Source organism: Pseudopodoces humilis, chromosome 1 (genome assembly GCF_049639895.1).
Source record: "Pseudopodoces humilis isolate 2021_Gansu_Grassland_sample_001 chromosome 1, ASM4963989v1, whole genome shotgun sequence".
Taxonomy (NCBI): Eukaryota; Metazoa; Chordata; class Aves; order Passeriformes; family Paridae; genus Pseudopodoces; species Pseudopodoces humilis.
Window position 1 is genome coordinate 26090112 of NC_142200.1, and position 14694 is coordinate 26104805.

At 37.3% G+C, this 14694-nt stretch overlaps 1 protein-coding gene across 1 annotated transcript; it reads left to right on the forward strand.

The window, feature by feature from the left end:
* The first annotated feature begins 169 nt into the window (after positions 1–169).
* Positions 170–13953, forward strand: RMDN1 (regulator of microtubule dynamics 1). Its single transcript, XM_005517046.3, has 10 exons — positions 170–326; positions 976–1087; positions 3788–3875; positions 4820–4979; positions 5629–5718; positions 6376–6431; positions 8536–8623; positions 10227–10257; positions 11579–11712; positions 13754–13953. Exons 1-10 carry the CDS (start codon positions 207–209, stop codon positions 13790–13792), a joined length of 918 nt encoding a protein of 305 aa, XP_005517103.1. The 5' UTR covers positions 170–206; the 3' UTR covers positions 13793–13953.
* The last annotated feature ends 741 nt before the right edge of the window (positions 13954–14694 follow it).

The following is a 14694-nucleotide window of genomic DNA, read 5'->3' on the forward strand; positions in this document are numbered from 1 at the left end:
TGTGCGCCCCCCGCTGAGGCCGGGTCAGGCCAGGCGGCTGCTCGGGCCTGGCGTGGCTCGGGGCCTTGCAGCGCAATGTCCGGCCCTCGGTACAGCGGGCTGGCTGGCCGAACGGGTGGCCCTTGCCCTTGTGTGCCCCCAAGCCCGGGCAGGGCCACGGGGCGGAGCGGCTCCTCCGCAGGCGGGGGGCGGTGCCGGCGGCGGCGATGGCGGTGCTCATGGCGGCGTTGGTGCGGCCCTTCAGCCGCGGCCCTGCCGGCCTGGGGACAGCGCTCCGGCGACAGGCCATGGGCGGCCCCTGCGGCCGGGGGCGGCCGGGGACTCAGGTAGCCAAGGCGCCGCTCGGTGCGGGGGAGCGCGGCCGCTTCCAGGGTCTACTTGGAATGCGCTGCCCCGAGAGGCTGGGGAGTCACCGACCCTGGAGGTGTTTAAGGGAAGACTGGACGTGGCGCTTAGTGCCATGCTGTATTTGACGTGGTGTGGTTCGGTCGTGGGCAGGACTCGGTGATCTCAGAGGCCTTTTCCAACCTAATTCACTGTGATTCCCACGGGGTGTGGCTGCCGCTCGCCTCCGCGGAGCCGCTCCGCCGGCATGAGGGAGGGAGGGAGGCGGCTGGAGGCTCCGGCATCGCGGGCCGTAGCAGAGGACTGGATTGTGCGAAAACTGAGCCCTGGACCCTTTTAAGCAGTACGGATTTGATTTGTTCTTCTAACCTTGTAATGTGCTCCGTTCTTACGGTTTATGTTCAGCCTGGTGCTCTGTTCGTGCTTTCAGGCGTAATCCTGAGCTTCTGTTGAATATACTTCACATACTCGCCTGGTGAAGTGGTGTTTTGTCTTATGAGGGATTTTTAACATTTTAAAGTCTTTTTTTTTGCTCAGAATCTGAAATATAACTGGTGGCACAGACGAGAAAAAACTTTTTTAACGCGGAGTGATAATGTTCATTAATACCTATCTTATGATCTTACACAGGTGCTTAGAAAAAGCCTTCAGAGGGGGGTTGTGCTGTCAACAGGGTCCTTTTTGGTTTATGAAGCCCATAAGCTGATTTCTGGCTTTGCTGAGGTTCATGCAAGCTTCAAAGGTAACATTTTCAAATTTTGAAGTGTTTTGGTTATTCTGATGTGAAATTTAAAGTTTAGTGCCAGAATTATAGAGGAAAATAGTGTAATGCTTTTGATTTTTTTCCATTAAGACTGCATGCAGGTCGTTTCAAGATAGGATCCTTTTGGATTGGTTATGGGTGGTGTCGTAGCACTTCAACAAGTGATTATTTCAGGTGTAACCGAAAGCAGATTAGTATCTCCTTTTGTCAGGGAAAGGACACTTGAACAAGGTTGATAATAAATAATTTGTTGCTCAGTCTTTAATTAACTCTTATTGAAAAGATAATAAAAGATTCTGTTAGGAATGCAGACCAAAGCTTAATCTATTTTTAGAAATTTTAGCTAGTTCAGGTTTTCAATATGAAGACACTGTGATTTCTGTTTAATCTAGTTGAGCAACACCAAGATAACGCTTCATATGAAATTGAGAAATGTTTTCTATTTCTATAACACTAAAAATGGGGAAGCAAAGCCTTGCTTTACCTACTAGAAAGCAATTTAACAAGTGGTAAAATGTTTTTTCATATCCTTTGAATAAGAATAATCTCACTGTGAGAAGGAAGTGACAATATCCTAAAAGGGGATATTGCTGCAGACTTAAAACTTGTCTGTCTAAATAAGAATTTTCAGAGTAAGCCTGACTGAAAGGAGAACAAGCCTAAACTGGATGCATGCTCACTGTGTAGCTGAGGTAGTAGCCAGTTCAGGTAGCCTGTTTCTCTGTGTCTCAAAAAGAGGAACATCTTAGGTGTTTATGCAGATAGAAACAAAAATTTGGATAATAAACTTTTGAATGGATTAGGAGATGTTTCGTGTGCTATAACAGAAGGAGCATCAGTGAGTAGATTTGAAATAGCTACTCAGTACACAATTAAGAAATAAGAATGAGGAATAAAGAATTCATCATTTCTCATGAGAAACATAACACTGCTTAGTTTCCTTTGTCGTTTTCAGTGCTCCCACGTGAATCTGACATTTACATTGCCAAGAAAAGCAATGCTAATGGGCTTTCTATACAACACATGTAATAAATATGGTAAAAATAAGGGTAAACTAGAAATACCTGAAAAATAGTCTAAAGTAATCAAAGTATAACAATTTGCATTAAGCACATTGTGGGAAATGCATTCAGAAATGTTGAGTTCTGAGCATTTAGTCATTTGATATGTTAGTAGTGTTCGAATCAGCAAGCAAACATAACTGTTTAGTGAAGATCATACTGAAGATGGACCATGAAGCTCATTATAGACATTAAAATCCAAAGTCCACATAGATTGTTATCTTATTTTTGAAAGAGTTGAAAGAAGACATTTAGAGACAGCAAGGTTAAAAATTATCTAGGATATATTGATTTATATTCTAAGATCCTTTTAGGCTGAAGAGGAGGCTTTTGTGTTTAGTAGCCTTCAATGTTTTGCTTGTACTGTAAAGGAAACTGTGCTGACTTTAAATGGGGCTACCATATATAGTAGGTAACTTGAAAAAGGAAACTTATAAACATGATCAATTTTTATGAAAGGGATTAGAGCTTATATTTTGACTTCTAAGTTTGATCATGTACACAGGAGTAATACCAAAGAGACAATAAGCATAGGTAAGAGGTCTGTAAAAAATCAGAGAAGGCTTTTGACTTAAAAGATAATTTTTTGATGCTTTTAATGTTGGCAGAAGAGTAAACTTGAAGTTTGTTCTTCTCCTGTACAGTTACATATATCAACAAAATTACCCATTGCTTCCCTTTGGGTATTTTTCCTTCTAATTCCATCTTTTGTCATGCTATAATCCTCTATAGTGTGGTGTTTGATAGTTCTGTTCCCTGTACACTGTTCCAAGTGCTATATTTATATATTATTATATTTGTATATTATTATATTTATCCAGCTGTGGAAATTATATTCCCCAACCACTGCTGCGTTTCAGACTATTTTCTAGAAAATGAAAGTGTCATAAAAATAATGGTACTTAATTCATAAATTCATATTTTAGAAAGCAATTTCTGATTTTCAAAATTACTTTTGCTATTAGTATCTTGAAGGAACACAGGAATTTCAGTATATTAATTGTATTTTTTGGGTTTGTATTTGGGAAGATCCTAAGGACTTCAGTCAGAAAGCCTTTAAGCAACATTTTGTTTTGGCTTGTGAGTAAATAATGGGACCCATTCAAACTGCAGTAATGTTCTGACAAAACTCTGAAGCCATATTGAGAATGAAGAATATTTTTAAATGTTGGGTTTTTTTTTATTGTTATTGTAAGATTTAAATTCTCTGCATATACTAATGAAGAGCTTAGTTACTCTTAATTCTACTGTACTTGTTCTCCTGGTCCATTTTCCGTAATTTTTTTTTTCATTTCTGCCATTTTCACAAGTTAAAAAATAACTTCTAGTATTCTGGTGCACTGAGAAAGACACTTTGGAATGTTAAATCTGTCCAGCAACCAAAACTGTCTTGCTGAAAGCTGTTGTAGTTTCACTGGAGAGACACCAGTTGTCATCCTTGTTCACTGTTCATGTTGCTTACTCAGTCCTTTTGTGCTTTTAAGTTTGAAATGATGGCCTAAAAATGAGCTACATCATTTTCAACTAGGTTATCATGCTCTAAAATGTTTTGGTGATAATTGGTCTTAATTAACCATAATTTGTTCTTCTGTTTCCACAATTTTAATTCCTTCAAAAGTGGAAGATGTGATAGAACAAGCAGACTACCTGTATGGGAGTGGAGAAACTGAAAAGCTGTATCGATTGCTGGTTCAGCATAAAAATAGGTACTTCAATGCCTTGGGACATTACTGTGGCTTCTTTTTTGTGCTCTTCTGTATCAGTTTTTCAGCTAATATTCTCACTGTGGAATGCTGGAGAACCTATTTTTCACCCTTATGTAAGTAGGAAGGAAGGACTTGTGATCTTTTTTCTCCCAATGGAAAAATGAAGAAAAAACTGATAGTTGTAGAAGGTGGGGGTTAACCCTGAAGTTTTTCAGTTATGTTGTTTGTTTTGTTACTCTAAGAATCCCTTAAAGTACACCACAAAATTCTGAAAGACTGAAGTCTCTATTAAATTAGTAAGCCAATGGTAATTATCTGAAGTATAATGAAGTATAAGTAGTGTTCCATAGCAGGATGTTAACAAAATAAAACTTAAGATCCTTAAGCTTGGACTGTAACCTACAATACACCATTTGATAAAGTGATATAAATAAATACATAACTCTACAGGTGTATGTGCTGGGGGTACAGCTAATCTCTGGGATTGCTTCATTGTTTTTCTAGGAAGAATTTAATAATTTAAGTACAATTAGAGGAAAAAAAAAGATGCATAATGATTTAAGTATTCCAAGTAATCATCAATACAAAGCAGCGGAGTGCCAGAAAAAATACCATCTAGCTAAGAACAGAGTAAACCTTTTCCTTCTGGTGTTTTGAGTGGTACCATTAGGGTTTCTTAAATCTGTATCTCTTTTGAGAAAACAAAAACCTTTCCTGCAGATGTATTTGCTCTGCAGACCAGAATGGCAGAACAAACTTCTTGTCAAACAGTTAATAATCGTGGGTTTTCATTTGCTGCTTGTTACCTTGGGTTTGTACATAGCATAGCATGACAGATGGATTCACTGTTGTCCTATCACCCACTTGAGATACATTTTTAAATACTCCTTTTTGCTTTATTTCCCTGATTGCTTTAAAACATCAGTGTTTCTGTTCCTAACCAGCAATGATGCAGAGTTGTTATGGCGGCTGGCACGGTCATCACGAGATCTGGCTCAGCTTGGGAGTACTTCTGCAGAGGAGAAGAAACAACTGACATATGACTCCCTTGAGTATGCAAAAAAGGCACTTGAAAAAAATGAATCAAATTCTGCAGCACACAAGGTGAGCCATGCAAAACAACTGAAATCTTGTTTGTTGATTTCTGCTTAGAGAAAATAGAAAAAATGTCATTGTGCTGATTTAGGAAACTTCAGCATAATTTAATTTTTCAGTTGAAAATGAATGAGACTTGTATTTCTTCTTAACATTTTTGGAAGATCTGAGGTCAGACTTTTCCAGGTAAACTTCCTTTAGGGAAACAGAAACATTCAGTGTGTGCAGGACCATGGAAAGAAGTGACTGATCAGGGTGATAACAGCTGATGCAATCAAGTCCTCCAATGTAGCCTTAAAAATGTATGTCCCACATTCAGCATGCCTTTTCTGGGCTCTGTAGAGTTTCATTGGAAATATTTCAGGTCCTGGCTGCATTCTGCCCTTTTTTTTTTTTTTTTGGTGCTGCTTTCATCACAGGCAAAGAGGTAGCAAAATGCAGTCACTTGCCTTGGTATCTTGGACCAGAAGAGGACATTGATTCCCTTTACACATGCAGACCGGCAGCTTGCTCTGATGTTGATTGAGCTGTTCACAAAAAATACTTAAGGCTTGTTGTTATTTGTAGTAGTGGCAGCTGTTTTGGTTGCAAGTTTCTTAAAATGGACTATTAATATAGTGCTGTATTAAATGTTTTATTTTTGTTATTTGAATTACAGTGGTATGGAATTTGCCTCAGTGATGTTGGAGACTATGAAGGAATCAAGACTAAAATTGGAAATGCTGTTATCATCAAAGAGCATTTCCAGGTAATGCAGTTTTTTTGCATATGACAAGATTAATGTGTCCAGTATGTAGATTGTTTGACAGCTGGTAACTAACTTTTGGTGAAATATTAAAAGCATACTTCTGTTCAGACTTCCTAGTGGCACTTTGTTTTTTGGATTACTGTGACATATGCTCCAGAAATGCCCCAGAAACAAGGAGTACAAATTCTCTCCTGCAGTAAACCAAGTCGCTTTAGAAGGGAGTCTTGAAATAGCTGAAATGCTTTAGACACTTCTCAGGACTAGATCAGTTGTAGCTGTGATATTGGGAAATGGCAGTGTGGCTGTCCTTTTCACTGTGGATTATGTAACAGTAAGGGACAAATGCTGTAGAAGATAAAAAACTCTACTAATTTTATATCACCAGAGATTATATCAAAATCTGAACATGCCAAGTCTCAAATGCAACTTTTAATAACCTAACTAAAGAGAAGTGCTTAGACATCTGTTACTGTCATCAGAATTCTGGAGGTGAGCTGATTAAGTTGTGCACTGAATAGTGCGTTGCCTTGAAATTCTACACACCACAGTCTGGTTTAATTAATAGTAGGATAACAAGTCTGTTTTTAAATGTATTTTAATCAGTGTGTCAAAACAACTTCTTTACATATTGTATTGCTTTTTTTCTCCACACACCAGAGAGCCATTGAGCTGAATCCAAAGGATGCTACAACAATTCATCTTATAGGGATTTGGTAAGATGTATTTTAAAACTAAAGTTAGCATATGGCACAGAAAAATGCAAGAGTATAAAATATCTTGCTTGAATTGCAGAACTGCTTGGACTAATTTAGAATGTACTTGGAATTGATGCAAGCAAGAAAACATATTGAACAGATATATAGGACATCATGCCTTAAAAAAGTCTAGCTATTAATTCTTATGCAGTTGAAAAAGGTGAAAAATAATTGTTCATTTAATTTATTTATATGGATATATATTTATATTTATTTATAATATATATATTTATATTTAATTTTATTTATATTTATATTAAAAACTCCTTTTGCAGATTTTAAGCTTGCTTCATAGAATTCATAGTGGGCATCAGTGGCAGCAAGTAGTAGCTCATTTTGTTCTGGAGTATGAATGGAGTAAAAATTCAGCACTGACTTTATGTTGAATTTCAGTGGTGGCTGCAACTTAATACCATCCATTAAAAGCTATCAAAAATGGGATGTATTCCTAAAATATTCTGGTACTATCTGTCAGGATACAGTATTTTGAAAGTTACATTAAATAAAGGAAGCTTATAAATGCATATGTATTAATCAAAAATTATTGAAATTGAATTTATTGCTCAGTGAAAATGGTACTAATGATTACATAGCAGGCAAATGGACTGGAAATAGAACTTCCCATAGTAACGAGGGTATTCTATGTAAGTAATGTGATGGAAAATAATATATAATTTATGTGTTAGAGACTCCAGGCAGCACTTCCAGTTATTTGTCGGAAAAAGACCAAAGGTGTTACACTGTTTCACTGGAGATCTGTGTTTTAGGATTGAGAAAAGAAAGGTAATTTATTTTCAGCTTAAGAATGTACTAAAACCCACAGTCAGTTTTTCTTTTTTTGGATCCTGAGTATCAAAGAAAATTATAATCTATTGCTCCAGAGTTTTTTACTAGTTCAGAAACTTCGTTTTTTTCAGCATCTACCATTCATTCCCATATTGTCTAACAATTGCAATTGTCCAGATTTTTAAGCAGAAGTATATGCTACTAGCTGACTAAGCCTCCAAGTCCATTTTGGGATAGGAAGCTTGTTCTGGAAAGCACTGAAGACACTGTTCCTGTGGAAAATTAGAAAAGATGATCAGAAATGTTAGATTAATACTGTTTTTGGCTCTAAAATATTTCCATGTTGTATATTTAATTGTACTCATTACTGAATTCCAGAGCCATGTTGATCTGAAACTGGCATTTAGTATCAGCCACTTCTTGAGTGTTTTTTCTCTTTTCTCATTCTAATCTGTCCTGCCCTGAATCTCTTTCTGATAAGGCACATCTCATGACAGAATTTCAACTCTGGCTATGTATTCCATGTCTTGCCCCACTCTCCTCCAAACCTTTACAGTTACTCATTTTTCCCCTTCTCTAGAATGCTGTATTTTACACAGTGAATAACAATGGTAATCTCATTGTGGGAGGCTGCTGAAGTGAATAGCATTGTTTAATGTTTGCACCCAGAATGTTCTGTGTGCTTGAAATGCTTCAACAAAAATGTTTAATCCTTCCAGCACCAATAAGATAGGTGACTGATTGATTACCTGTGTTATTTAGTAGACAGAAAAACAGCATAGCATGGCTTAGCCTAGAGCACAGTGGTTTGATTCTTGAATTTATTTTCATTCTTATAGATCAGAGTCAAAGGAATGTACTACAGATCTACTTTATATTAATAATTGAGAAAAGCAAAGTAGTGTTGAGGTAAGGCAATGACATTACTCAGTTGTGCTGTTTTTGCAAATACATTAGAACGAAATACACGTAAATCATTAAAATCATTCAAGTTCAAAATCTGTCTTATGCTTAGCAATTGCCCCAGTTTTAGCTAATGTAGTTAGTTCCCAGTAAGACGCACACCAAAACATCTTTAGTAGCAGCTTCAGACATCTTGCTGTTTTCTTTTACAGATGTAAGAACATGCTTATAGAACTCGCAGTGTGTCTGCAGTTTTGACTCTTGGAATCAACAATTATGACATCTAGTTTTTATGCTCAACAACAATTATGAGACTGTTACTTGAAAACAAGAGAAATGGAAGGGTAGATATAAATGTTTCTTTTTGCTTCAGGTGTTACTCCTTTGCTGAGATGCCATGGTACCAAAGAAAAATAGCTGCAACACTGTTTGCCACACCACCAACCTCGACGTTTCAAGAGGTACAGTATGAAAATATTTCATAGACTATTATTCTCCCCTCAAAGCTGATGATACACTTTTGGCTTATTTTTCTGATAAAGCTGACCTGATTCTGGAATAAGCATGGATTTGTGAGTTTACAACTGTCAATAATAAAATAAGATTATAACAGGAGAGTAAGTGGTATCTAAAAATAAAAACCTTTCATTTCCTTCAGTTATAGCACACACAGAATAGTATAAATTATTTTGTGAAGTTTTTGCCTGAGTAACTTATAACAAACTATATGTATTTACTGTTGTGCTCTGTTGCAGATAACTGTCTGTACTAGTCCAGTGCTGATGATTTATATGATGGTGTTATGCCATGTACTTATTTGCTAGTTCTAATGGCACTTGTCCCCATACATTAAATGCAGAAAGCAACAGCTTGCTTTGTTACTTAAGATGAACAAATACCCTTTCATTCTCTGGCCACATATGGTGTGGGGGTTTTTTTCAGTTGAAAGTACTTTTGTTCCTCTTTTGTTTGAAGATTCCTGCTGTCATACACCCTAAAATATACTATCCAGATGTTTATCCTTTAAAATAGTGTGTCTAAAACTGTGTGTGTCTAAACCAGTGTGCATTTTATTTAAACACCCCCATACATATATAGAAGCTTGACAATTAAATTTGCAATAGAAAACTTTAGTGCAGCTGTTTTAATCTTTATTTGTTTAGATAACTGCTTTGTTCTCTTGAAGTGGGGGGGCAGGCGTCACTAGAAAGTAATTGTAGCAGGCTGCTTGCTGTTACACAGAAAGCAATTTAAGAGCTGATTGAAAAAGAAATAAAACTGTTTAATGGAATGTCAAGCTTGTAAGTTTTGCTGAAAGGCCACTCTCAGAAGAATACAAACTGTCAGCCAGGATTTCAAATACTGCCAGAATGCAGTCCCAGCATTCAGTTCTGCAGCACTTAAACTCGCTGAAGAAGCAAACTTGTACTGCTAAGATTTCTGCTGTTTCAGTACAAAATTTGTTTCGTAGATACATCCACACTTTCAAGTTCTGTGAGAGCTTTTTCCTTCCAGCTACTACCATTAGAAAAAGGTAGGGATGGACTGAAATTTTGTATCTGCTGGATGGGAAACTTGTTGAAAATGTATGGATACCACAGATGTTTATCCTCATGTAAGAGGTTACTAATTGGCGCTCTATGGGAGTCAGTTCTGTCTCAAATATTTATTAATGACTCAAATAATAAGATTTGTTTCATCTATTAAATTTATACATGAGAAGTGGATGGGGAAAACTGCAGATGTGTTGGATAGTACAAATGAAATTCAGAATTTATTATGACAAGTTGAATTGGAAAAACACAATCTAGTTTGGTAGGAACAAATAGGAGGTACTACACTCAAGGAAAAAGTGGTAGAGGGATAGTTGGGTAAGTACCAGTGCTTTTAGGATAATGTCAAATCTAACTGTACATTGAATGAGAACTGTCAGTAGCATGCTGAATTAATAAAAACAAGATCATGGACAGGAACTCGTTTCTCAGGTATGTGTATAAGGCCATAGTTTAACAGTTGCATTGAGTTTATTCTGCACTTTAAGGACTACAACTTTGTCTTTTACAGGCTCTTCGTTACTTCCACATGGCAGAAGAAGGTAAGTATTGTGGCTTGTTTTGACTGAAAAATACCTTTCAGGATTGATGACTTGCAGTAAACTCTAGCAATCAGTGTATCAGTATTAATAACTGTAGGCACCAAACGCAAAACAGTGGCATTTGATCAGCTGATAAATGTGGTGTGCCAGTTCACTGGGCTTTTACATTGGGAACATTTTACCAGAGATACTTAAAAGTATGTTACACACTTACTAAAGTATGTTACACACCTGGTATACATCACTTACAGTGTAACGGGAAGGGTTTCGCAGAGTAAATACTAAAGTGAAATTTGAACCTTCCTGAGACTAAATTACTCTTCCCTAAGGAATTCAGCAGGAGCGCAGGGAGGCAGAAGAAAAAAAAGGGAATTCTGTGTTACTTTTTCAGAATTTTCTTAGAGTTCAAACGTCCTCTGTATTCTAAATAGAAAACAGAAAAAGCAGACTTTTTATTATTTCAGAAGTAATTATGATCAGAGTGCCAATCTGACAGTTAAACAATCCACATGATATAAAATAAAATAATAAAATAAAATATGAGTGTGTTATTTCTCCAGGAGTGAAGCCATAAGTAAAACTCACTAGCTGAAAGATAAAGGAAGACAAGGGAAGGCAGTGTTCTATGCAAAATTTGTACATACTTAAATTATTGAAGATTAGAGGAAAGGCTCATACTGTGTCTTCCCCTGAGTGTCAGGTAATGCAACTGTGAATAGGAACAGTGAACTTCATCTCAGAATTTGCCTCCAGAACACCTCCATATGTTTTGAAACCTGACCTTAAATCCAGCAGTAGAGAAAGCCTGTACTGTAAGTAGGAACAGCAGGCAAGATTAGTCTTTAATAATGAATGATGCTTTATAAAAGCAAGGTTTAAATCTCTCCTTAAAAAATGTTCAGTGTGGATGCAAATAGTTTTGTTTTCTTCTGTGTAGCAAAAACTAAGCTGGTATCTGTATGTGCTAGGAAATGTGCCCTATTTTCCCTTGCTAAGCTGGCTGCATTGTGTGTTGTACCTACCCTAGTAGTACCCTTTTTTTCCAGAAAAGCCCAAAACCTGCAGAGCATTATGCAGATCTGTTATACATTAAGATCACTGCTTTGCTCTTTGTGAGGAATCTAGTGTCAGCTTATTAACTAACAGTCTCCTAGTTAATATAATTGTTTATGAGACAAAAATCTAGCAAGTGAAAGTTTTACATTGGCTTCCTTCTGACCCAAAGCCGAACTATATTTTCTGAAACCAATATCAAAGTTTAGTACCTAAGTTTGGTACGATGCTAATTCTCATCTAGAACTTTTCTCCTGTCTCTATGCAGCTGATCCAAATTTCTACAGCAAGAATTTGCTCTTTTTGGGGAAAACATACTTGAAGTTGAACAATAAGAAGATGGCTCTTCTGTGGTTAAGCAAAGCAAAAGAGTATCCTGCACAGACAGAGGAGGACAAACAGGTAGGAAGTTAAAAGCTGTAATTGTACAATCATATATTGCATCCGACATGTATGACATCATGGCAGTGGAATGTTTTATAAAATTAACTTAGGAGAAGTTATAGTTCAGCACCTTTAATTCAAAATTGCATCAACACCAAAAAATTCTAGTATGTTACTAGCCACCTCTAAAAATAGTGGTTGGAAATACTATTTTATTCATAGCAGAGAACTGTTACCCTTTCTTCATGGTAGTTGCATAGTGCTAACAAGGACCTGGCCTTAGCTGTGTTGCTGATTCAGGCAGGCACCTCACTAGCCTGTTCCTATGTGAACACCGATTCACCTTTCATATGCGTGAAATGGGTAAGGTAGGAATTACATTTTGAAATAGCTCACAATCATGTGAACACAAGGAAGGAAAAAACCCAGATATACCAAAACCCTAACATTTCTAGGCCCCTAGGGAGAGATTCAGGTGATCTGAGTAAGACAGATTAAGGTAATGTATCTTCAACAGCAAATCGCCAGTGCTACATGCCATGAGTCACTTAATTACCCTTTGAAACTCTGCAGAAGGATTCTGGTTTGGAGGGTAGGCATCTGCTTCCTACCTAAACATTCAAAGTACTTCCAGGAGAGGTAATCCATTAGACTTCTTCATACCTGATAATGCATTCAGTATAAACCAAAGCAGTTGCAATTACCTTTCAGAAACAATCCTGTTAGCATCAGAACTAACAAAACCTCCTTTCCATTTGATTTTTCTTATGGCTGATAGACCTCTATTTCATTTACCATTAAGCTGCAGTTGAGATGCACATTCTGAATGTCCGTACAACACTCTGAATGTCCAAAGTAAGAAATACTTTGGTAGGATTTTGCATTTCACACGTCAGAAAAAACACTACTGAGGTAGTATTTCAGAATCCCCCTGTAGATTTGCTAGTAAGCCTCAAACTGTTTCTTCCAAAAGTGAGTTCCTTTAGTAACATCTTTCAGTGGGAATAGAAGTCTTACATTCCTCCAGTGCCTTGCACAGTGTTCAGGAATTTAATAGCCTAAAGGAGTAGTGGTCTCAGGTGTGTAAGAAATTGGTCAGTTCTTCTGACAGTTACTAGTAGCTGGAGGCACAGATGAAACCAGTGATCCCAAAAACTTGTCTTTCTTTAGGAACCATACAGGAAGTATAGTCAGGAGTGAATTCTGTGCAGTAGCCAAGTTGTTAAACCACTGATCTGTTTCAGCTACTTGTGGCCTCCTGGTACAGTCAATCTATTTCCTAATCTCTTAGACGAGTGTAGAGCTGCTGAACTGAGAACGGTGGCATTCTCCCCATTCTCTGGCTGAATGTATAAAATGCAGAATCCATTGGGAGCTAGGCTTGATAGTCCACTATGAAGGAAACTGGCCTCTGCAAAGACACTTGAATGCTTGTCTCAGCATAACTAGGTTTTCTGAACATTTGTTACTCCAGATACTCAGAAGTATCTGGCTAATGCTGTCTGTATGGCTTGCTATGTCATTACCAGAAGTTTGTTGGGTTGGAGGTTTTTCTATGGTTTGAGAAGGGGGGAGAGGATGTTGAGATTTTTTTTGCTGTTTTGGTTTTTATTAGGGGGTGTTTAATATTAAATGTTAGAGAGCATCTTAAAATTTTATTAGGTTATAACCAGAAACCTTAGACAAACAGAGCCTCAGAAATGGTCTCGCACTTCTTAGTCACTACCTAGGGTGTTGAAAACCCTAGGTTGGTTGGGTGTGGTCACAGGTAGGACAACTTCCTGCATGCTACTACTGGACTGCAGCAAATCAAGAAGTAGTATCTGTATTCAACACAAACTTCATTTATGTAATAAGTGAATTACATGGAAGACACTGCTTAAGTGTTTTATTCCTATTCAAATATTGAGCATCTTAAACTACAGAAGAAAAATTACTTTTCCTAGGACTGTTCTGAATTTACACAACCACAGTGAAACATTTGGGTGCTTGTGAGGGAAGTTTTACTAGAATAGCCTGTAACTACCTGGGGCTGTTATGTTACATTTATTTCTTTCAGGTACAGAAAGAAGCTTTGGAGCTGCTTAATTCCATATAAGAAGAAACAAGATAATGGGAATTCAGTGCCTCAGGTTTGAGCAGCATAGGAAAAAGGCCCCTAATACTATTTTGGTTTACTAAAGTTATTACTAAAAGTACACTCAGACCTTCCATCTCCCTCTCATTTCTATTAAATTCTGAACTGGAAGATCTGTTTCATTATGTGATCCTGTCTGTTCATTTACATGGGAATTTAGGGGACTTCATTCACAAGCAGGGTCTACAGTTAGACAGAAAAGTCTGAGAGAGTGATAGCATGGGTTTTTAATTAAGTTTTTTACACTTCTAAACTACAAGTTATTTATGAGGAATAATAAGAAACATGACTAGCATAAGTTTAAAGAAAGGAGGGACAGGGTCATGACATAATTGTAATCCTGCAGTTTTTTCTGTAGTGTTTTCCTGTGAGATTCAATGGTCTTGAAGAGTAATACATGCTCCTATAGATTTATGATTAAGGCTGCACCATCTTAATTGCAATACTCTTAAATGCTAGTTTTTAACTTTGCAGAAAGTGTTGTGGTTTAAAACAAAAAATGAAGGAAAAAAAGAACAAGTAGGGAACATCTAAGAAAATCCCTTTATGCATGATATCAGCACATGCATTGAGAATCTTTGTGATGATTTTGTGGCTGTAAATGTTTTGCTGGGCACACACACTTTATCCTAGACTGTGATAACAGGAGGAATACACACCCCCAGTACATTAGAAAGGAACTTCTGAGTGGAAGGATATGGACTTCTGTTCACAGACATAAAACTACTATGTTGGCAGAAATTTTCACCAGAAATACAAAGTAACCTAAGTTAGGTGTCCAGCCAAACACTATATTCCAATTACCCAAGAGAAAAAGTGGACCAAATAATGAAAAAATAGTAGGCAATCAATTACCTGTGGAA